The 22,979-nt window shown below is 36.8% G+C and overlaps 1 protein-coding gene, 2 long non-coding RNA genes and 1 other non-coding gene across 5 annotated transcripts; 1 reads left to right on the forward strand and 3 right to left on the reverse strand.

Moving 5' to 3' along the window:
* Positions 1-12,726: 12,726 nt before the first annotated feature.
* Positions 12,727-13,383, forward strand: LOC26531894 (uncharacterized). 2 transcript variants are annotated; one of them, XR_001450267.3, is made up of 2 exons: positions 12,727-13,141; positions 13,193-13,383. It is a non-coding gene; the product is annotated as an uncharacterized lncRNA (long non-coding RNA). The 2 variants fall into 2 exon arrangements; XR_011417008.1 differs by having other exon boundaries at positions 13,207-13,383.
* A 1,192-nt stretch (positions 13,384-14,575) lies between these two features.
* Positions 14,576-15,605, reverse strand: LOC6624739 (uncharacterized). The gene is made up of 2 exons (XM_002049705.4): positions 15,535-15,605; positions 14,576-15,469 (listed from the first exon to the last, which is right to left on the reverse strand). Exons 1-2 carry the CDS (start codon positions 15,589-15,591, stop codon positions 14,933-14,935), a joined length of 594 nt encoding a protein of 197 aa, XP_002049741.1. The 5' UTR covers positions 15,592-15,605; the 3' UTR covers positions 14,576-14,932.
* Positions 15,606-18,572: 2,967 nt separating this feature from the next.
* LOC138911420 (uncharacterized) lies at positions 18,573-19,237 on the reverse strand. Its single transcript, XR_011417033.1, has 3 exons — positions 18,877-19,237; positions 18,753-18,808; positions 18,573-18,702 (listed from the first exon to the last, which is right to left on the reverse strand). It is a non-coding gene; the product is annotated as an uncharacterized lncRNA (long non-coding RNA).
* A 263-nt stretch (positions 19,238-19,500) lies between these two features.
* TRNAR-CCU (transfer RNA arginine (anticodon CCU)) lies at positions 19,501-19,573 on the reverse strand. Its single transcript has one exon. It is a non-coding gene; the product is annotated as a tRNA-Arg (tRNA).
* Positions 19,574-22,979: the final 3,406 nt, after the last annotated feature.

Consider the following 22,979-nt stretch of genomic DNA (forward strand, 5'->3'; position numbering starts at 1 on the left):
TGCAAAAATACCAGGCGAACAGATATGACTAGCAGATAGATGCACAGAAAATTTCGGCGGAGATGTGTCGTTTCAAAACGACATACCTCCGCCAAGATAATGGTTATGTGGAATTTTATACCATTTTAGGCTCGTAATTAATAGTACTATCGATTGGCATAAAAAATTTTAAAATCAAAATTTTGACCCAAAATGACCAAAAAGCATGGGGTCACGTTTTTTGTCAAAATCGGGTTCGGATCGAAAATCAAGACTTTTTCGATGATTTTTTGGAATATCTGTGCCAATTTATGTCTGATTTTGGAATTTTATACCATTTTAGACTCGTAATTAACAGTACTATCGATTGGCATCAAAAATTTTAAAATCAAAATTTTGACCCAAAATGACCAAAAAGCAAGGGGTTACATCACGTTTTTTGTTCAAAATCGGGTTCGGATCGAAAATCAACACTTTTTCGATGATTTTTTGGAATATCTCAGCCAATTAATGTCTGATTTTGGAATTTTATACCATTTTAGGCTCGTAATTATAAGTACCATCGATTGGCATCAAAAATTTTAAAATCAAAATTTTGACCCAAAATGATCAAAAAGTAAGGGGTTCCATCATGTTTTTTGTCAAAATCGGGTTCGGATCGAAAATCAACACTTTTTCGATCATTTTTTGTCATATCTCAGCCAATTAATGTCTGTCATGTGGAGATATGTCTCCGTGGAGATATGTCGTTTCAAAACGACATAACTCCGCCAAGATAATGGTTATGTGGGATTATGTCGTTTTGAAACGACATATCTCCACCGCTCTAAAAACAACATTTTTACAAGAAATTTTGCAAAAATACCAGGCGAACAGATATGACTAGCAGATAGATGCACAGAAAATTTCGGCGGAGATGTGTCGTTTCAAAACGACATACCTCCGCCAAGATAATGGTTATGTGGAATTTTATACCATTTTAGGCTCGTAATTAATAGTACTATCGATTGGCATAAAAAATTTTAAAATCAAAATTTTGACCCAAAATGACCAAAAAGCATGGGGTCACGTTTTTTGTCAAAATCGGGTTCGGATCGAAAATCAAGACTTTTTCGATGATTTTTTGGAATATCTGTGCCAATTTATGTCTGATTTTGGAATTTTATACCATTTTAGACTCGTAATTATAAGTACTATCGATTGGCATCAAAAATTTTAAAATCAAAATTTTGACCCAAAATGATCAAAAAGTAAGGGGTTCCATCATGTTTTTTGTCAAAATCGGGTTCGGATCGAAAATCAACACTTTTTCGATCATTTTTTGTCATATCTCAGCCAATTAATGTCTGTCATGTGGAGATATGTCTCCGTGGAGATATGTCGTTTCAAAACGACATAACTCCGCCAAGATAATGGTTATGTGGGATTATGTCGTTTTGAAACGACATATCTCCGCCGCTCTAAAAACAACATTTTTACAAGAAATTTTGCAAAAATACCAGGCGAACAGAAATGACTAGCAGATAGATGGACAGAAAATTTCCTTGGAGATATGTCGTTTCAAAACGACATACCTCCGCCAAAAATGGTTATGTGGGATTAAGTCGTTTTGAAACGACATATCTCCACCGCTCTAAAAACAACATTTTTACAAGAAATTTTGCAAAAATACCAGGCGAACAGAAATGACTAGCAGGTAGATGCACAGAAAATTTCCTTGGAGATATGTCGTTTCAAAACGACATAACTCCGCCAAGATAATGGTTATGTGGGATTATGTCGTTTTGAAACGAAACAACATTTTTACAAGAAATTTTGCAAAAATACCAGGCGAACAGAAATGACTAGCAGATAGATGCACAGAAAATTTCGGCGGAGATATGTCGTTTCAAAACGACATAACTCCGCCAAGATAATGGTTATGTGGGATTATGTCGTTTTGAAACGAAACAACATTTTTACAAGAAATTTTGCAAAAATGCCAGGAGAAAAGAAATGTGTAGCAGGTAGATAGATGCACAGAAAATTTCCGTGGAGATATGTCGTTTCAAAACGACATAACTCCACCATGATAATGGTTATGTGGGATTATGTCGTTTTGTAACGACATATCTCCGCCGCTCAAAAAACAACATTTTTACAAGAAATTTTGCAAAAATACCAGGCTAACAGAAATGACTAGCAGATAGATGCACAGAAAATTTCCTTGGAGATATGTCGTTTCAAAACGACATAACTCCGCCAAGATAATGGTTATGTGGGATTATGTCGTTTTGAAACGACATATCTCCACCGCTCTAAAAACAACATTTTTACAAGAAATTTTGCAAAAATACCAGGCTAACAGAAATGACTAGCAGATAGATGCACAGAAAATTTCGGCGGAGATATGTCGTTTCAAAACGACATAACTCCGCCAAGATAATGGTTATGTGGGATTATGTCGTTTTGAAACGACATATCTCCGCCGCTCTAAAAACAACATTTTTACAAGAAATTTTGCAAAAATACCAGGCGAACAGAAATGACTAGCAGATAGATGCACAGAAAATTTCCTTGGAGATATGTCGATTCAAAACGACATAATCCCACATAACCATTATCTTGGCGGAGTTATGTCGTTTTGAAACGACATATCTCCGCCAAAAATGGTTATGTGGGATTATGTCGTTTTGAAACGACATATCTCCACCGCTCTAAAAACAACATTTTTACAAGAAATTTTGCAAAAATACCAGGCGAACAGAAATGACTAGCAGGTAGATGCACAGAAAATTTCCTTGGAGATATGTCGTTTCAAAACGACATACCTCCGCCAAGATAATGGTTATGTGGGATTATGTCGTTTTGAAACGACATATCTCCACCGCTCTAAAAACAACATTTTTACAAGAAATTTTGCAAAAATACCAGGCGAACAGATATGACTAGCAGATAGATGCACAGAAAATTTCGGCGGAGATGTGTCGTTTCAAAACGACATACCTCCGCCAAGATAATGGTTATGTGGAATTTTATACCATTTTAGGCTCGTAATTAATAGTACTATCGATTGGCATAAAAAATTTTAAAATCAAAATTTTGACCCAAAATGACCAAAAAGCATGGGGTCACGTTTTTTGTCAAAATCGGGTTCGGATCGAAAATCAAGACTTTTTCGATGATTTTTTGGAATATCTGTGCCAATTTATGTCTGATTTTGGAATTTTATACCATTTTAGACTCGTAATTAACAGTACTATCGATTGGCATCAAAAATTTTAAAATCAAAATTTTGACCCAAAATGACCAAAAAGCAAGGGGTTACATCACGTTTTTTGTTCAAAATCGGGTTCGGATCGAAAATCAACACTTTTTCGATGATTTTTTGGAATATCTCAGCCAATTAATGTCTGATTTTGGAATTTTATACCATTTTAGGCTCGTAATTATAAGTACCATCGATTGGCATCAAAAATTTTAAAATCAAAATTTTGACCCAAAATGATCAAAAAGTAAGGGGTTCCATCATGTTTTTTGTCAAAATCGGGTTCGGATCGAAAATCAACACTTTTTCGATCATTTTTTGTCATATCTCAGCCAATTAATGTCTGTCATGTGGAGATATGTCTCCGTGGAGATATGTCGTTTCAAAACGACATAACTCCGCCAAGATAATGGTTATGTGGGATTATGTCGTTTTGAAACGACATATCTCCACCGCTCTAAAAACAACATTTTTACAAGAAATTTTGCAAAAATACCAGGCGAACAGATATGACTAGCAGATAGATGCACAGAAAATTTCGGCGGAGATGTGTCGTTTCAAAACGACATACCTCCGCCAAGATAATGGTTATGTGGAATTTTATACCATTTTAGGCTCGTAATTAATAGTACTATCGATTGGCATAAAAAATTTTAAAATCAAAATTTTGACCCAAAATGACCAAAAAGCATGGGGTCACGTTTTTTGTCAAAATCGGGTTCGGATCGAAAATCAAGACTTTTTCGATGATTTTTTGGAATATCTGTGCCAATTTATGTCTGATTTTGGAATTTTATACCATTTTAGACTCGTAATTATAAGTACTATCGATTGGCATCAAAAATTTTAAAATCAAAATTTTGACCCAAAATGATCAAAAAGTAAGGGGTTCCATCATGTTTTTTGTCAAAATCGGGTTCGGATCGAAAATCAACACTTTTTCGATCATTTTTTGTCATATCTCAGCCAATTAATGTCTGTCATGTGGAGATATGTCTCCGTGGAGATATGTCGTTTCAAAACGACATAACTCCGCCAAGATAATGGTTATGTGGGATTATGTCGTTTTGAAACGACATATCTCCGCCGCTCTAAAAACAACATTTTTACAAGAAATTTTGCAAAAATACCAGGCGAACAGAAATGACTAGCAGGTAGATGCACAGAAAATTTCCTTGGAGATATGTCGTTTCAAAACGACATACCTCCGCCAAAAATGGTTATGTGGGATTATGTCGTTTTGAAACGACATATCTCCACCGCTCTAAAAACAACATTTTTACAAGAAATTTTGCAAAAATACCAGGCGAACAGAAATGACTAGCAGGTAGATGCACAGAAAATTTCCTTGGAGATATGTCGTTTCAAAACGACATACCTCCGCCAAGATAATGGTTATGTGGGATTATGTCGTTTTGAAACGACATATCTCCACCGCTCTAAAAACAACATTTTTACAAGAAATTTTGCAAAAATACCAGGCGAACAGATATGACTAGCAGATAGATGCACAGAAAATTTCGGCGGAGATGTGTCGTTTCAAAACGACATACCTCCGCCAAGATAATGGTTATGTGGAATTTTATACCATTTTAGGCTCGTAATTAATAGTACTATCGATTGGCATAAAAAATTTTAAAATCAAAATTTTGACCCAAAATGACCAAAAAGCATGGGGTCACGTTTTTTGTCAAAATCGGGTTCGGATCGAAAATCAAGACTTTTTCGATGATTTTTTGGAATATCTGTGCCAATTTATGTCTGATTTTGGAATTTTATACCATTTTAGACTCGTAATTAACAGTACTATCGATTGGCATCAAAAATTTTAAAATCAAAATTTTGACCCAAAATGACCAAAAAGCAAGGGGTTACATCACGTTTTTTGTTCAAAATCGGGTTCGGATCGAAAATCAACACTTTTTCGATGATTTTTTGGAATATCTCAGCCAATTAATGTCTGATTTTGGAATTTTATACCATTTTAGGCTCGTAATTATAAGTACCATCGATTGGCATCAAAAATTTTAAAATCAAAATTTTGACCCAAAATGATCAAAAAGTAAGGGGTTCCATCATGTTTTTTGTCAAAATCGGGTTCGGATCGAAAATCAACACTTTTTCGATCATTTTTTGTCATATCTCAGCCAATTAATGTCTGTCATGTGGAGATATGTCTCCGTGGAGATATGTCGTTTCAAAACGACATAACTCCGCCAAGATAATGGTTATGTGGGATTATGTCGTTTTGAAACGACATATCTCCGCCGCTCTAAAAACAACATTTTTACAAGAAATTTTGCAAAAATACCAGGCGAACAGAAATGACTAGCAGGTAGATGCACAGAAAATTTCCTTGGAGATATGTCGTTTCAAAACGACATACCTCCGCCAAGATAATGGTTATGTGGGATTATGTCGTTTTGAAACGACATATCTCCACCGCTCTAAAAACAACATTTTTACAAGAAATTTTGCAAAAATACCAGGCGAACAGATATGACTAGCAGATAGATGCACAGAAAATTTCGGCGGAGATGTGTCGTTTCAAAACGACATACCTCCGCCAAGATAATGGTTATGTGGAATTTTATACCATTTTAGGCTCGTAATTAATAGTACTATCGATTGGCATAAAAAATTTTAAAATCAAAATTTTGACCCAAAATGACCAAAAAGCATGGGGTCACGTTTTTTGTCAAAATCGGGTTCGGATCGAAAATCAAGACTTTTTCGATGATTTTTTGGAATATCTGTGCCAATTTATGTCTGATTTTGGAATTTTATACCATTTTAGACTCGTAATTATAAGTACTATCGATTGGCATCAAAAATTTTAAAATCAAAATTTTGACCCAAAATGATCAAAAAGTAAGGGGTTCCATCATGTTTTTTGTCAAAATCGGGTTCGGATCGAAAATCAACACTTTTTCGATCATTTTTTGTCATATCTCAGCCAATTAATGTCTGTCATGTGGAGATATGTCTCCGTGGAGATATGTCGTTTCAAAACGACATAACTCCGCCAAGATAATGGTTATGTGGGATTATGTCGTTTTGAAACGACATATCTCCGCCGCTCTAAAAACAACATTTTTACAAGAAATTTTGCAAAAATACCAGGCGAACAGAAATGACTAGCAGGTAGATGCACAGAAAATTTCCTTGGAGATATGTCGTTTCAAAACGACATACCTCCGCCAAGATAATGGTTATGTGGGATTATGTCGTTTTGAAACGACATATCTCCACCGCTCTAAAAACAACATTTTTACAAGAAATTTTGCAAAAATACCAGGCGAACAGAAATGACTAGCAGATTGATGCACAGAAAATTTCGGCGGAGATGTGTCGTTTCAGAACGACATACCTCCGCCAAGATAATGGTTATGTGGAATTTTATACCATTTTAGGCTCGTAATTAATAGTACTATCGATTGGCATAAAAAATTTTAAAATCAAAATTTTGACCCAAAATGACCAAAAAGCATGGGGTCACGTTTTTTGTCAAAATCGGGTTCGGATCGAAAATCAACACTTTTTCGATGATTTTTTGGAATATCTGTGCCAATTTATGTCTGATTTTGGAATTTTATACCATTTTAGACTCGTAATTATAAGTACTATCGATTGGCATCAAAAATTTTAAAATCAAAATTTTGACCCAAAATGATCAAAAAGTAAGGGGTTCCATCATGTTTTTTGTCAAAATCGGGTTCGGATCGAAAATCAACACTTTTTCGATCATTTTTTGTCATATCTCAGCCAATTAATGTCTGTCATGTGGAGATATGTCTCCGTGGAGATATGTCGTTTCAAAACGACATAACTCCGCCAAGATAATGGTTATGTGGGATTATGTCGTTTTGAAACGACATATCTCCGCCGCTCTAAAAACAACATTTTTACAAGAAATTTTGCAAAAATACCAGGCGAACAGAAATGACTAGCAGGTAGATGCACAGAAAATTTCCTTGGAGATATGTCGTTTCAAAACGACATACCTCCGCCAAGATAATGGTTATGTGGGATTATGTCGTTTTGAAACGACATATCTCCACCGCTCTAAAAACAACATTTTTACAAGAAATTTTGCAAAAATACCAGGCGAACAGAAATGACTAGCAGATTGATGCACAGAAAATTTCGGCGGAGATATGTCGTTTCAAAACGACATAACTCCGCCAAGATAATGGTTATGTGGGATTATGTCGTTTTGAAACGAAACAACATTTTTACAAGAAATTTTGCAAAAATACCAGGAGAAAAGAAATGTGTAGCAGGTAGATAGATGCACAGAAAATTTCCGTGGAGATATGTCGTTTCAAAACGACATTTTTACAAGAAATTTTGCAAAAATACCAGGCGGACAGAAATGACTAGCAGATAGATGCACAGAAAATTTCGGCGGAGATATGTCGTTTCAAAACGACATACCTCCGCCAAGATAATGGTTATGTGGGATTATGTCGTTTTGCAACGACATATCTCCACCGCTCTAAAAACAACATTTTTACAAGAAATTTTGCAAAAATACCAGGCGAACAGATATGATTAGCAGATAGATGCACAGAAAATTTCGGCGGAGATGTGTCGTTTCAAAACGACATACCTCCGCCAAGATAATGGTTATGTGGAATTTTATACCATTTTAGACTCGTAATTAATAGTACTATCGATTGGCATCAAAAATTTTAAAATCAAAATTTTGACCCAAAATGACCAAAAAGCAAGGGGTCACGTTTTTTGTCAAAATCGGGTTCGGATCGAAAATCAAGACTTTTTCGATGATTTTTTGGAATATCTGTGCCAATTTATGTCTGATTTTGGAATTTTATACCATTTTAGACTCGTAATTAACAGTACTATCGATTGGCATCAAAAATTTTAAAATCAATAGTTTGACCCAAAATGACCAAAAAGCAAGGGGTTACATCACGTTTTTTGTCAAAATCGGGTTCGGATCGAAAATCAAGACTTTTTCGATGATTTTTTGGAATATCTGTGCCAATTTATGTCTAATTTTGGAATTTTATACCATTTTAGACTCGTAATTAATAGTACTATCGATTGGCATAAAAAATTTTAAAATCAAAATTTTGACCCAAAATGACCAAAAAGCAAGGGGTTACATCACGTTTTTTGTCAAAATCGGGTTCGGATCGAAAACCAACACTTTTTCGATGATTTTTTGGAATATCTCAGCCAATTAATGTCTGATTTTGGAATTTTATACCATTTTAGGCTCGTAATTATTAGTACTATCGATTGGCATCAAAAATTTTAAAATCAAAATTTTGACCCAAAATGATCAAAAAGTAAGGGGTTCCATCATGTTTTTTGTCAAAATCGGGTTCGGATCGAAAATCAACACTTTTTCGATCATTTTTTGTAATATCTCAGCCAATTAATGTCTGTCATGTGGAGATATGTCTCCGTGGAGATATGTCGTTTCAAAACGAAATAACTCCGCCAAGATAATGGTTATGTGGGATTATGTTGTTTTGAAACGACATATCTCCGCCGCTCTAAAAACAAAATTTTTACAAGAAATTTTGCAAAAATACCAGGCGAACAGAAATGACTAGCAGATAGATGCACAGAAAATTTCGGCGGAGATATGTCGTTTCAAAACGACATAACTCCGCCAAGATAATGGTTATGTGGGATTATGTCGTTTTGAAACGACATATCTCCGCCGCTCTAAAAACAACATTTTTACAAGAAATTTTGCAAAAATACCAGGCGAACAGAAATGACTAGCAGATAGATGCACAGAAAATTTCGGCGGAGATATGTCGTTTCAAAACGACATACCTCCGCCAAAAATGGTTATGTGGGATTATGTCGTTTTGAAACGACATATCTCCGCCGCTCTAAAAACAACATTTTTACAAGAAATTTTGCAAAAATACCAGGCGAACAGAAATGACTAGCAGATAGATGCACAGAAAATTTCGGCGGAGATATGTCGTTTCAAAACGACATAACTCCGCCAAGATAATGGTTATGTGGGATTATGTCGTTTTGAAACGAAACAACATTTTTACAAGAAATTTTGCAAAAATACCAGGAAAAAAGAAATGTGTAGCAGGTAGATAGATGCACAGAAAATTTCGGCGGAGATATGTCGTTTCAAAACGACATAACTCCGCCAAGATAATGGTTATGTGGGATTATGTCGTTTTGAAACGACATATCTCCGCCGCTCTAAAAACAACATTTTTACAAGAAATTTTGCAAAAATACCAGGCGAACAGAAATGACTAGCAGGTAGATGCACAGAAAATTTCCTTGGAGATATGTCGTTTCAAAACGACATACCTCCGCCAAGATAATGGTTATGTGGGATTATGTCGTTTTGAAACGACATATCTCCACCGCTCTAAAAACAACATTTTTACAAGAAATTTTGCAAAAATACCAGGCGAACAGAAATGACTAGCAGATAGATGCACAGAAAATTTCCTTGGAGATATGTCGTTTCAAAACGACATAACTCCGCCAAGATAATGGTTATGTGGGATTATGTCGTTTTGAAACGACATATCTCCACCGCTCTAAAAACAACATTTTTACAAGAAATTTTGCAAAAATACCAGGCGAACAGAAATGACTAGCAGATAGATGCACAGAAAATTTCGGCGGAGATATGTCGTTTCAAAACGACATACCTCCGCCAAGATAATGGTTATGTGGAATTTTATACCATTTTAGGCTTGTAATTATTAGTACTATCGATTGGCATCAAAAATTTTAAAATCAAAATTTTGACCCAGAATGATCAAAAAGTAAGGGGCATACATACGACATACCTCCGCCAAAAATTGTTATGTGGGAATGGAATGGAATGGTTATACCAGGCGAACAGAAATGACTAGCAGATAGATGCACAGAAAATTTCGTTTTGAAACGACATAACTCCGCCAAGATAATGGTTATGTGGGATTATGTCGTTTTGAAACGAAACAACATTTTTACAAGAAACTTTGCAAAAATACCAGGAGAAAATAAATGTGTAGCAGGTAGATAGATGCACAGAAAATTTCCGTGGAGATATGTCGTTTCAAAACGACATAACTCCGCCAAGATAATCGTTATGTGGGACAGAAATGACTAGCAGGTAGATGCACAGAAAAATCGGGTTCGGATCGAAAATCAACACTTTTTCCATGATTTTTTGGAATATCTTGGCTAAATAACGTCAGATTTTGGAATTTTATACCATTTTAGGCTCGTAATTAATAGTACTATCGATTGGCATCAAAAATTTTAAAATCAAAATTTTGACCCAAAATGACCAAAAAGCATGGGGTCACGTTTTTTTGTCAAAATCGGGTTCGGATCGAAAATCAACACTTTTTCGATGATTTTTTGGAATATCTCAGCCAATTAATGTCTGATTTTGGAATTTTATACCATTTTAGGCTCGTAATTAATAGTACTATCGATTGGCATCAAAAATTTTAAAATCAAAATTTTGACCCAAAATGACCAAAAAGCAAGGGGTCACGTTTTTTTGTCAAAATCGGGTTCGGATCGAAAATCAACACTTTTTCGATGATTTTTTGGAATATCTCAGCCAATTAATGTCTGATTTTGGAATTTTATACCATTTAAGGCTCGTAATTAATAGTACTATCGATTGTCATCAAAAATTTTAAAATCAAAATTTTGACCCAAAATGACCAAAAAGTAAGGGGTTAAATCATGTTTTTTGTCAAAATCGGGTTCGGATCGAAAATCAACACTTTTTCGATGATTTTTTGGAATATCTCAGCCAATTAATGTCTGATTTTGGAATTTTATACCATTTTAGGCTCGTAATTAATAGTACTATCGATTGGCATCAAAAATTTTAAAATCAAAATTTTGACCCAAAATGACCAAAAAGCAAGGGGTCACGTTTTTTTTGTCAAAATCGGGTTCGGATCGAAAATCAACACTTTTTCGATGATTTTTTGGAATATCTCAGCCAATTAATGTCTGATTTTGGAATTTTATACCATTTTAGGCTCGTAATTAATAGTACTATCGATTGGCATCAAAAATTTTAAAATCAAAATTTTGACCCAAAATGACCAAAAAGCAAGGGGTTACATCACGTTTTTTGTTCAAAATCGGGTTCGGATCGAAAATCAACACTTTTTCGATGATTTTGTGGAATATCTCAGCCAATTAATGTCTGATTTAGGAATTTTATACCATTTAAGGCTCGTAATTAATAGTACTATCGATTGTCATCAAAAATTTTAAAATCAAAATTTTGACCCAAAATGACCAAAAAGTAAGGGGTTAAATCATGTTTTTTGTCAAAATCGGGTTCGGATCGAAAATCAAGACTTTTTCGATCATTTTTTGTAATATCTCAGCCAATTAATGTCTGATTTTGGCATTTTATACCATTTTAGACTCGTAATTAACAGTACTATCGATTGGCATCAAACATTTTAAAATCAAAATTTTGACCCAAATTGACCAAAGAGTAAGGGGTTAATCACGTTTTATGTCAAAATCGGGTTCGGATCGAAAATCAAGACTTTTTCGCTTAATTCCTTAGGGCAATACTAAATAAACTTAAGTACACCTTAGCCCCATTACAAATAAAAGAGATATGAATATATATAAGGATTAAAATTTAAATTCTAAGATAGAATTTTAGTGTTCACATTTAAAATAATAATTACAATTAAAATTGTTATTATTTTATGCATATTTTTAAGCGATTTTTTTGGATCATTTTTAAAATTTCTCATTTATCCATTAAGCAGCTGCTCTGAGTCGCGGTAATGGCACAAATACAATCACCACAATCAGAAATCCCTTTCCACAAGATAAACACACACACACATACAGCCCCACACATGCATCATAATGTGCACACACGTGCGAACACTTGAAAATCTTTCAGCTCATATGAATATTTTAAAAACTCGCTCGGAACTTATTCAAATTATGATAATGACGGGAACGGCGAGTGCTTTGTAAATGTGTGCTGGAGAGGGTTGGGCTCTTCGCTCCTCGCTCCTCGTGCGAGTGTGTGAGTTTAGCGCTAACGAGCGGAGGTACTCGTCGACCTGGGCAGAAGTCCCAGTTCGCAATTCCCATCTAGTTCCCGTAATGCATTTCATTAATTTGTATACAATTTTTTTTTCGATTCGTCAGAGAAATGGTTCGTGGGTGTGTGGGTGTTTTTGAGCACTCCTGTGAGTGGATCGCCAGCCATCATTAGAACTCACTTCATGACAAACCCCCCTTGAGAAGGAGTTGAGAGTGTACTTGACTTTGAGCTTCTTAATTTCAGCACTGAATAGACTCTTGGGACACTTGTGCGAGGCACATGCTGACATTTTGCTAAAGCGTCGCGAAAATAGAGAAACAAACTCCAAAAGAAATCAATGGTGGATATTTAATAAATAGTGAACATTTTCTTTCTCATAAAATATATATGATCTTAATCAATTTTTGTAAAGGATTAGGCAAAATTGATTTGTCAATGCTTGACAATCCGATCTGCTTCGAACTAATTTTGAAGAAATCCAAACTTATTTTTAACTAGTGTATATGAACATGTTCCTTTAAATTGTTTGTTTCAGAGTAAAAAGTATGCTTTGTGTTTAAAATATTTGTTATTCGAAAAGAAACATTTCAAATTGTTGCAGAAACACACTGATTTGAAATGAGCGCTGCACGGCAGTGGTATATCTATAAAACAACAACAACAACAACAACTGAATCCCCCGAGCAGAAAGCAGCGCGTGCTATTGAAACTGGAACAATCATTTTAATCGTTCTAGCAAGCTTATGCGCTTTCTTTGGGCTGTGCTGCTTGCCATTCCTGGTTGGCATTTGCTGTGGCCTGGGCTTGTGTGGCACGCATCATGCCTACGAGTATGGCTAATGCTTTTGAGCTGAGTAAGTGTATGGCACGCAGGCAAGTGTTCATTAATCCGTCCCCACTTACAGATCACTACTTGCAGAGTCGTCGTTGGCTTTTTTTTGGATCTTGTGCGACTGCTTACATTAATTCAGAAAATTCAAATCCGTAGTAGATCTAGTTGGCTGTGTTTATAGTTATATTTGAGCCTTTCTTCAAATTTTATATCAGATTAGCATCGCATTTTTAATCAAAAATTAAACGTATTTCTCAGTGAAAATGGCGCTCGTATTGTCAAAATTTTTTTTGTGGCCAATTTGGATAATTATCAGTATCTTTATGTGCGCATGCTGTTGCTTGTGTCTTCCTGTCATTTGTGTAGTTCTGATTTGCTATAGAGCATGTCAGCGTGATCGTGAAATATAAACAAACTAACAAGTGCCCGGCTTTGCCCGTGGCAAGTCTTGTTCCCTAATTTAGCATATAGCATATTTAGAAAATTGTCAATATTTCGAAAAATTTCCACTGTTGCGCGCGGAATTTCAAAAATCGCTGATACAAGTATTATGTGTAGTATGTTTAGACTTAAAGCTTCCCCCAACTTTTCGTAGAGAAAGTTGAGAAAATTTGGATTATGCCTAATGATTTTTCATAAAGATCTTTGGAAATGAATTTAAGCGCGAAAGCCACCCACCAACTCTTTCACCTCCATTTATACCAAGATGGAATCAATTTTACGAAAAGGGTGCACCAATCTTCAAATGAATTTGAACAAAGATCTTTGAGAATGGGTTTGAGGCTGGCCGGAAGGTAAACAGAAGCGTATGAAATGTTTTTTCACACTTGCGGGTGGAATTTCCGGCTTAGCATGCACCTCGATCACATTCTGGCCTTTACGAGTTTGGGTTGTTCACCAATCCGTCAGAACAAACCATTTTATGTAAAGAGATTAATACAATTCCATTAAATTGTATACAAAAAATGTTTTGATGATATTCAGTAGTTAAGATCAAAGTATATTGTGGCATATTTCTGAGTGCCATTGTGTGTGAAATTTGATAAAAAAAAACTTGTTTCATATCCTTGGAGGCGGCAAGTAAGGCTAGACAAGTACCCGAACAGAGCGACAGCAAATGTCGCAAATGCACTCAGCACTTTGTCAGCTCTCAGACAGAAAATGCAGTAGCCATTTTTCTTTGGCCAGTTTCTTTTCCGCCCTCCGACTGCATTCCACATGGCAAGAGTTTTACATCTTCTTGGGGCTGTCTGCATTTTTCGGTGCCGTAAAAAGTATCACTTTACTTCACAGGCTGCCATGTTGATGTTTTCTTGTGGCATTCTGTTGTTTTGTCTAAATTTCGATGCTTCCATATTCAGTTTTATAATTTTTCCTCAAGTTTTTGTGTTGCATGAAAAAGTTTTCATTGCCATCGTCAGCCATAGGAAAAGTTTTCTGAGTGCACGTGCACTTAGACTCTGTGGATTTGGAGTTGAAGAATATGCATCCTAAGTAACTTATACGTATGAGTTTCTATTAGATGAATATTAAAGTAATTCTGCTAATCTGTCACGTCCAGACAATCTTCGCACATGTTTATTTGGATAATAATAAATACATATACTATATAACTAGTTTGGTAAGTGATCGATAGAATGTGCTAGGATAGGTTGAACATTTCTTAACATACATATGTGCGATAACAATTATCGTCATCCAGGTTCCATCATTCAACAAATTGATTGTGTTTTATAAGAATCCGGGAAATATATTTCTTATTTCTAGAAATAAATTATGTTTAATATGAAAACTGTGTAAATATACAGATTTATTATCTCGCCAGCCAAGTCACAAAATCTCGTAACTTTTCCAGTTTCCTTTGACCTCCGCGTGATATAACGCGTTTCCATCTGAGCTCCAGTCCCAAACGCTCCTCCGGGTCCAGGGTGTCCATGTACTTTTTGAGCTTCTTGCTAAATGATTTGAGTAATTGGGTAGATCGCATCTGGATCGTGCGCTTCCATCTATCAAAGCCAGTGCGCTGCAGACACATGGCAATTAATTGGATCTCAATGCTCGACGTCTTCTCGGCGACATCTGCATCCAGGTACACGCCCACAATGTTATAGAAGGATTGCAGCGCTTCCTTTGTGTGGTTTTCGCCAGTGGCAAGAAACGCCTCGAAGTTGCTCAGATAGCTGAGTATTATAGGGTTTTGTGAGTCCAGAACGAGCAGATCATCGACCACACTATCTACCAGCTCTGTGGCCTGAACCATGGCATGCTTCGTAATGGCATCCAAATTGTGTTCCGCCTGGGCTGTTAAGCGGCTGCGACTGAGATCTCCGTAGCAGGCTACCAGGGTGAGCTGAAGCAGCAACAGTTGCCAACTGAGGAAGCTTTCTCTTACACGTAAATTAATTGGAAACTTACCGGCGATAGCAATACCAGTAGCCAGCCGCAGTATATGAGTTGACTCTGCGTATTCATTCTGACAGCTTGACAGTTGGTTGTCTACTAAACAAGATTTCCAAAAATAAAAGAAGTGAGTGAAGCAACTTGGACAGATAGTGTTATCAGCCGCATTTTCGTATGGGGATTGCCTACAGTTTGACATAACGATGATATACGATTGCGAGCATGATATGACACACGCCGCCCATGACGAGTTCATTTCGGCAGTTGTACGCGGGTGAAGATAATTTCAAATTGATAAACGTTTATGTGAATATAAAAGGTTTTAATTGAGGTTCATTTGATTTGAATAATCAAATTTGATAGTTAAGAAAAACAACATAAATTTGTAACGGAAGAGTCAATACCGTGGCCGGATATGGCAGGTGTACTCTATAGTATTCTGATCTTAGTTACATAAATACGAAAATACGAAGGAATCTGAGTGAATGTTTAATGAAAAATTTGTAAATATACAAAACGGCAGATGGTTTCTCGCATCAGCTCGTCAAAATATTCAATTTATGTATATAGTTTGTTCCGTCCAATTTGCTATATTAAACGTTTTGTGGATAAATTTTAAAGTACACAGAATACAATTTTTGGCTTGTGACTAGTGCCATATTATTTGGGCACCGGCAAAATGGGATCAACATAAGAAGCTGAGCTGACCACTTTAACTGGCAGCATGAAAAATTGATGTGCCGCATCTAATCCAAATAGGTCGGGAAATGAAGATGAGGCACTTTAATGCCTCAGCAAAAAACAAAAACTACTCTAATGGATAAGCGGAAGTGGTTGCGGGTGCGGATAAAATTAATAATAGCGAAATAAAAGTTCTCTTCTAGCAGAAATTGCCTTTCGGTTGGATGTGGAGTTATTGTCCCTGCCATGGACCCTGCTGCCGGCAAATGGCATGATGTGTGATAGACGTCGTATGTGGGTCAGTGGTATATGATGAAACTTGGTGGCATCATCATCAGCATCGGAAACAGGGTATAAAATGCGAATTACTTGCTCTTGCGCTGTCTGCCTTTCAATGGCTGCAATTCAGAGTTTTGAGAGCCGACAAATCCCAACACTCGCCAGCCAACAGAATAGCGCGCGTTTGGCTGCAATTTCAACTTTGATAAGTCAAGTTAACTTCGATAGTGCTGGCAGGCAGAAAAATAAAACCAACCATCATCTAGCCATAGGAGCTGCGAATTTCAATTTCTATACCCTGTTTCATTAGAAAGGAGACGAGCAAACAAATGAGTTAAATAAACTTTTCAACTTTAAATTTAACATGTACAAAAACCATTTTATCGTTTTTAAAGCCCATTTGGAAGGTAAAGAAATGGAACCTAGAATGGATACCATATTCGCAAAACTATCTTTAGAGCTTAACACAACTATTTTTTATTATTGCCTTTGTTTTATTTACCATATACAGCATATAATAGGTATACAATAAAACATTTGCTACTAAACAATTAGGACCGACGGGATTTATGCACACACACACACACACACATGCTAGTCTTTTAAATCGCATGCAGAACTCTCAGTATTCCCGCATCAGATTTATTCCCGAAATAATGGCTAAGCAATACGCAACTCTGGCCCAGTCAACCCCACCAGGGGAAACCCTGTTGCAAAGGACGGCGGGTACGGTTAGGAGAAAACACAAGTGTTGTTAGCCCACACCTAAGCATGTATTCAATGCCACCCTTGGAGCCAGTCTGCGCTTGCATGCAAATTTCAATAACTTATATTCGTAACCCTTCCGCCAACTGACACTGAATATCAAATATGAGCCAAGGCGCAGACGAAGTACAAAAATTATTTGCATACTTTCTGGGGATGCTTGGCCCAACAAAAAAAAAAGGAAAATAAAAAACTCTAACGAAATAAAGGCAACAAAAACCATGCTGAAATGTTGTCTTCAAATTGCCGAAAATAAAATGCTCTTCTACATATGATTTTGATCAAATTTAGAGATTATGCATTTCGAATATTTGGCACAAAACTATGCATCTACTTAATTTTAGCTGATTTTGACATAGTAACCCAACAAAAGTAGTTGGTAAAATATACTCTTCATAACAAATTTCGATAATATTGAGTTTAGTAAATATATCTAACAACAAATTGTATAACTCATATTTCGACGGATTACTACAAAAAATAAAGGTTTATCTGAAGAATTCAACTTACTGTCGATAGTTTTCTTGCCTAGGTGGTAAAAAAGTCTGATCTCGCCTACTGCGATCTATAAACTGAGCTCCACAAAATAAAGTGCCACACGTTGCGTGGCAGAAATAAAATACCCTGTGCAAGGGTATTGCAAGCAGTTGGAGCCACATGTGGCGCTCTTTTGGTTTAGTGTGAAAAAGCTAAGAACAAGCCGTTACACGCTTCCGGGTGGGTGCAAACGGAACAGCCGGCCCTTCTCCTGGGCTGTTGTGTGGCACCAACCACAGCACGCAAGCGAAACGAGTTTATTTATTGCATTTGCAAATTTTACACAACATTTTGCAGTCGATGCTTTCCCTTCTGTGAAAGGTGTAACATGAGTTTATCGCTGAAAAATATTTTCCCCACCTCGAACAGAAATTGATTCGGCTTATGTATGTGGAAAGCAAACTTTGCGAGGCATTTGTAACACGAAGCGGCAAGTTCAATGAAGCCAAAGGTGTTTGCTTGTTACGCTCCTCCGACTCCCAAATTTACAACTTGGTGTTGGTGATTGGCATTGGGTTCAGGTTTTGGGGGCTCAACCGTTTGCCAAGCAGCCAAATTGATGTGCAAATATTTCCATAAATTTATTTTCTGTAGGGCCAAGTTTTGGGTGTCATGTTTGAAACACACACAAAAATTTGCACAACTTATTTGAGCAACCCGCCAAGAAGACAAAAACCGTACAGCTTTCTGTGCCCGCCGTCATGAGTTTGAAATTTGATTTTTTCTGTTCACAGAAATGATGTGAAAAATTCCTAAGATCATTTTTTTTTTATTCTTGTACTCTTGCTGTGCTATAAATCAAAATGAAAATCGATGGTGTGATTTTGTAGCAGAAACAAGACAATAAAACGATACTAAATAAAACCACGATTTATTGGTTTTGACTTTGTGTAACGACTTGAATATGCATAATTTACAAAGCTGAAAATAGACATAGTAACAAAAGGGAATAAAATTATTTTTGAACTCACCCTTAAGGAGACATCCTTCGTCAGTCATTATTGAGGTGTTTTTGATACAATGCGTCCTATAAAAAAAAAAGAACTTCACAATTCAAACCAAAATAGGACAATAGTATATGAACAACAAAATTACCCTTTACGTGAATCGAACCAAGTATTTCTCGCTTGGCAGTCAGGTGCGTTTGCAACGCGCCATCACAAAATCGTATATTCGCTTGGTATTTGCAACCACGAGCATCAAATATAATCGTAGCAACTGGCACGAGGTTGCTCGCTGTGTCGTCGTTGGTAGTATGTTGGACGCTGATACCGAATGTGACGTGTTCGAGTCATGGCACGGCCTCGCCAACATGTTTGATAAGTTTAATAAATTAATACATTTATTGCTGCTGTAGGATGCTTACCTAGTGTATGCTTATCGACTTCAATTTTTCCCTAGACAGGTTTTTACATGTTTTGAGTAGGTAGTACAATGTAATACGTATTTAACACTGTTTAATTTACAATTTCTTCTCTTTCATGTGTTTTTTTTCTTTGTAAGACACTTAAAATATATAGTACACTAGATTCACGCAGAGTAGATATAAAAATTACAAATTTTATTGTTACGTCCTAACAAACATTATATATTTAAATATTATTATATTTTTAATCAAATGCAGTTACTTTTGCGAAGACGAATTTATCAAATATAAATTTTATCACATACAAATTGATTCGTTGCTGAAAAAATTACGAAAAAAACACCTTGAACCTTTACCTCAGATGGGACTCGAACCCACAATCCTCGGCTTAGGAGGCCGATGCCTTATCCATTAGGCCACTGAGGCGGTGAACACTGTGTGAGCTAAGAGCAGATATAAGAGCATAGCACCAAGGAAAATGCTTCAACAGTTGATGCATGAGTATATTTAGATTAAATGGAATTCCGTTTTAGCCTAATACATGAAGAACAGCTGTTTTATAGCAAACACATTATTTACCTACGTTTATATCAATAATTGTTTGGCTCAGATGCGGGCCAACAGCTGGGCATACACCAGGCGGCATTGAGTGAGACGTTGAAAGGTCTTTGGGAGATGTTTACCTTTGGCAAAGCAAATGGCTCAAATAATGCGGCCATGTGTGTGTGCATATATCATATGATAAATCAACGTCACTTAGCGCTCATTGGTAATTCACTTTGAGAACTACCTAGACCAAAATGTCAACGCCAACAGTTTGCGGCCGAATCAGTCAGCCAAGAGCAGGGACAGGGAGAGAGAAAAAAGGGACAGAGAGTAAGAGTTGCGTTACACACGAAGACATATCATTTATATCAATTTAAATAACGACCTTTCAATGCTACGAAGAGCAAAGCACGAAAAATCCCTTAATCAAATGCTTAAAAAGCTCAACAAAACACCTTTTGCGTAAGGGTAAGGGAAATAGTCCTTTGAGTGACCAGAGCAGCCAGTAAGGACCCTCACATACACACGCGCGCTCACATACACACTCAATGCTTAGATGGATGGTCCGACGAGCTATTGACAGTTGTAAGCCATAAACCACAGAAAATTGGGCATTATATTAGTTAAGATGCTGTCAAGCTGAAAGATATCTCAGGCTTTGGGCTTATGGGTAATGGGCGGCATGAACCCTGGACAGGGGCGTGGCGTCAACTCCAAAGTGAACCCAAACGCAGCCGCAGCGCAGACATATCGCTTTCAACAAGCGATACATAGCGGTGGCCAACGTATCCGTTTCCGTATCTCCATCTGTGGGCCAACACACCGTTTGACAGGCAAAGGCGGAAATCGAAATAGAAACAGAAGCGCACAGAACCTGAATCCGAGCCCAAAGCCACCAGCAGCCGAATCTGGTATAAACAGAGTGGCCAGCGGGCAAGTAGATAAGCAAACGCATTCATCTTACTGAAAGAGAAGTCGACTGGCCCGGCATAGGCAAAAATAAGTCCAGACACAAGATGTCCCGGCGTGTTCGTGAGCATTAAGGGCTTTAAGATATTTCAACTGGCTACTAACTCTGTGTGTATCTGCGAGTTATCCTGACAGGAGCTGCTGCACTTGCACTGCTTGTTAAGAGTTAAGAGTATCTTTTACTTTGGAAATGCACAAATCATAGCAAGCTTTGTGTTAAATTTTCTCTTTTGTTTTTAAAAATTCATGGCTTGTTTCTTTGTATTTGCTTGCCTGTGCTATTGTGTCTTTTAGCCACTTTCCTTATCTTGGCCACACTTTTATTGGCCGCTTTATTTGGCAATGCCACCGCTATAATTCACAACAAAAACCCAAGATAAGCGGAAACAGTTTGCGGTTGCCCTACGAATGCATGCGAATTAGTTTCTCGCCATTTTTGAGTGGGGCGAACTGAGCTCAAAACCGACAGACGGGGTAGTAGCAGGAAGTGCTAACCAACAATTTGCTTAGTCTTGCTTTAAATACATGGCAAGCTTAAGCGAAAAGAGTGAGTGTTTTTGTTTTGTTTGGGTTAAGCATATTAAATGTAAATGTTTGTATTTAATATTTATTTGTTAATATTAAAATTGTTCAAGCGAAAAACAACGAAGCATACATATGTATATTAATTGAAATAAGTAGAGCTCATAACTGTTGGGTGCTATTACTCTCTGAAGAGAGCTATTTCATTTTATCGATAAAATGTGCGTAATGGTTGTTGCGCCCATTTGTCGAAAAAGGCAATCTTTTTCGGCCAATTTCGTTTCGCAGTTAGCGCATCTTTTAACAAAATTCGAACCATTAAATTATTTATGCGGCAACATCACTTAAATTTATGTGCATGCAGTTGTACTCATATTAACAGCTTTAGCCATGGCCAGAATCTGTGTGCCTGTATCTTTGGCTGTAGCTGTATTTGTAGACGAAAGCGAATGGCACCTACAGCAAATATCTTTAAGCGGCATAAATTCCTAAATGGCCGCGCTGGCAATTAAAATGCTGCCACAATCGTAACTCAAATGTTCCGGCGGTATCTGACAGATATTTACGGTCTGGCCGTACTGGCTAGGATGTGCTGGAGGTGGCCGTAAAGATGGCCTGGCACGCATCTTGGGGCTGCACTTAATGGGCTTCCATTCGTAGATTTCGTCAACATTTTCTGCGCTTTATGACTTATTGGGCGTTCGCGTATGCAACACAAGCGTAAAAGAAATTCCCTAAAACGTTTTCACTTAATCAACGAAACAAACGCGCCTTGTTTCGAATATGCATTATGATAATATTAATTACTTGCTATAACTTACAGGCCCAACGCGCTCTTCACTTACCACCCAGACGCAGGTGTTATGAAAGGTTCGTGGGATTTGTGAGGCCCGGCCAAACAAATTGCGCTGCAATCATTCAAAGCCAACGCACCCGCAAGTTTTGTGCTCGTTCGAAGCACCCCTCGTCGGGTTGAATAACTCAATGAGTGCGGCAGGGATTCGCTTTAAATGAAAGTGAATGCTTGCAGGGGTTGCGAATTGGGTCTTGTCGCTTGCCTGGGGCATGTTAATTATTTAGAGAGCAATGCAGATTTATTTACTAAACTGTTGAGCCTCTATGTTGTGTCTCGTCTTTTTTTGTTCTTGCCATTGTTTGCCCTTTTGTTGATGCATGTTTTGTTGTTCCAAGTATTCCGGTATACCCTTACAGGGGGTAGTTCAGTTTTTTCATTACAATGTTTTGTAGCATGTATGGTATTTACATATACATAGTGGTATAGACAATGATAAGATATTTACAATGAAGAGGATTCAGACCTAGAACTGCAGGGATTTAAATGATTCGCCTCATAGCAACTTGTTAATTGAAGTGAGCAGATAAAAAATGTGAAATTCAAAAATTTTGTTGCTTTGACTAATTTTCATTTTTGATTAGTTTTACAACAGTTAATGTGGTTTCTATTGACAGCTAGAGTGTTTCATATTCGTTACTATTTTTGCTTTTTGCGTTTCACAATTTGTTTTGCACTTATTTTTTATTTTTTCGAGTTGGGGTCAGCCTAAGGCAATGCGTCATGTTAGCTGAAGGATCTGCATGAAGGAACAATGTTAAAGACTGTTACACAGTAGTTGCCACAGATAATGCAAATGTTAAAGCAACTATTAAGCGTAAAGAACTAATTGTATTGAATTTTTAAAAATCGAAATGATAAAGAACATTTGAATATGCCCTAAGTATGCTTAGCTGTGAGAAACAGTTCGGACTTCTTCAAACAAAATAACCAAGTAACCAA

Source organism: Drosophila virilis, chromosome 5, assembly GCF_030788295.1.
Source record: "Drosophila virilis strain 15010-1051.87 chromosome 5, Dvir_AGI_RSII-ME, whole genome shotgun sequence".
Taxonomy (NCBI): Eukaryota; Metazoa; Arthropoda; class Insecta; order Diptera; family Drosophilidae; genus Drosophila; species Drosophila virilis.

Bases quoted from the DNA above. Each gene is read 5' to 3' on its own strand.
- LOC6624739 (XM_002049705.4), bottom strand. From the start codon at position 15,591: ATGAATACGCAGAGTCAACTCATATACTGCGGCTGGCTACTGGTATTG. The intron at 15,470-15,534 runs GTAAGTTTCCAA...TTGCTGCTTCAG, and splicing joins TACTGGTATTGCTATCGCCG to CTCACCCTGGTAGCCTGCTA.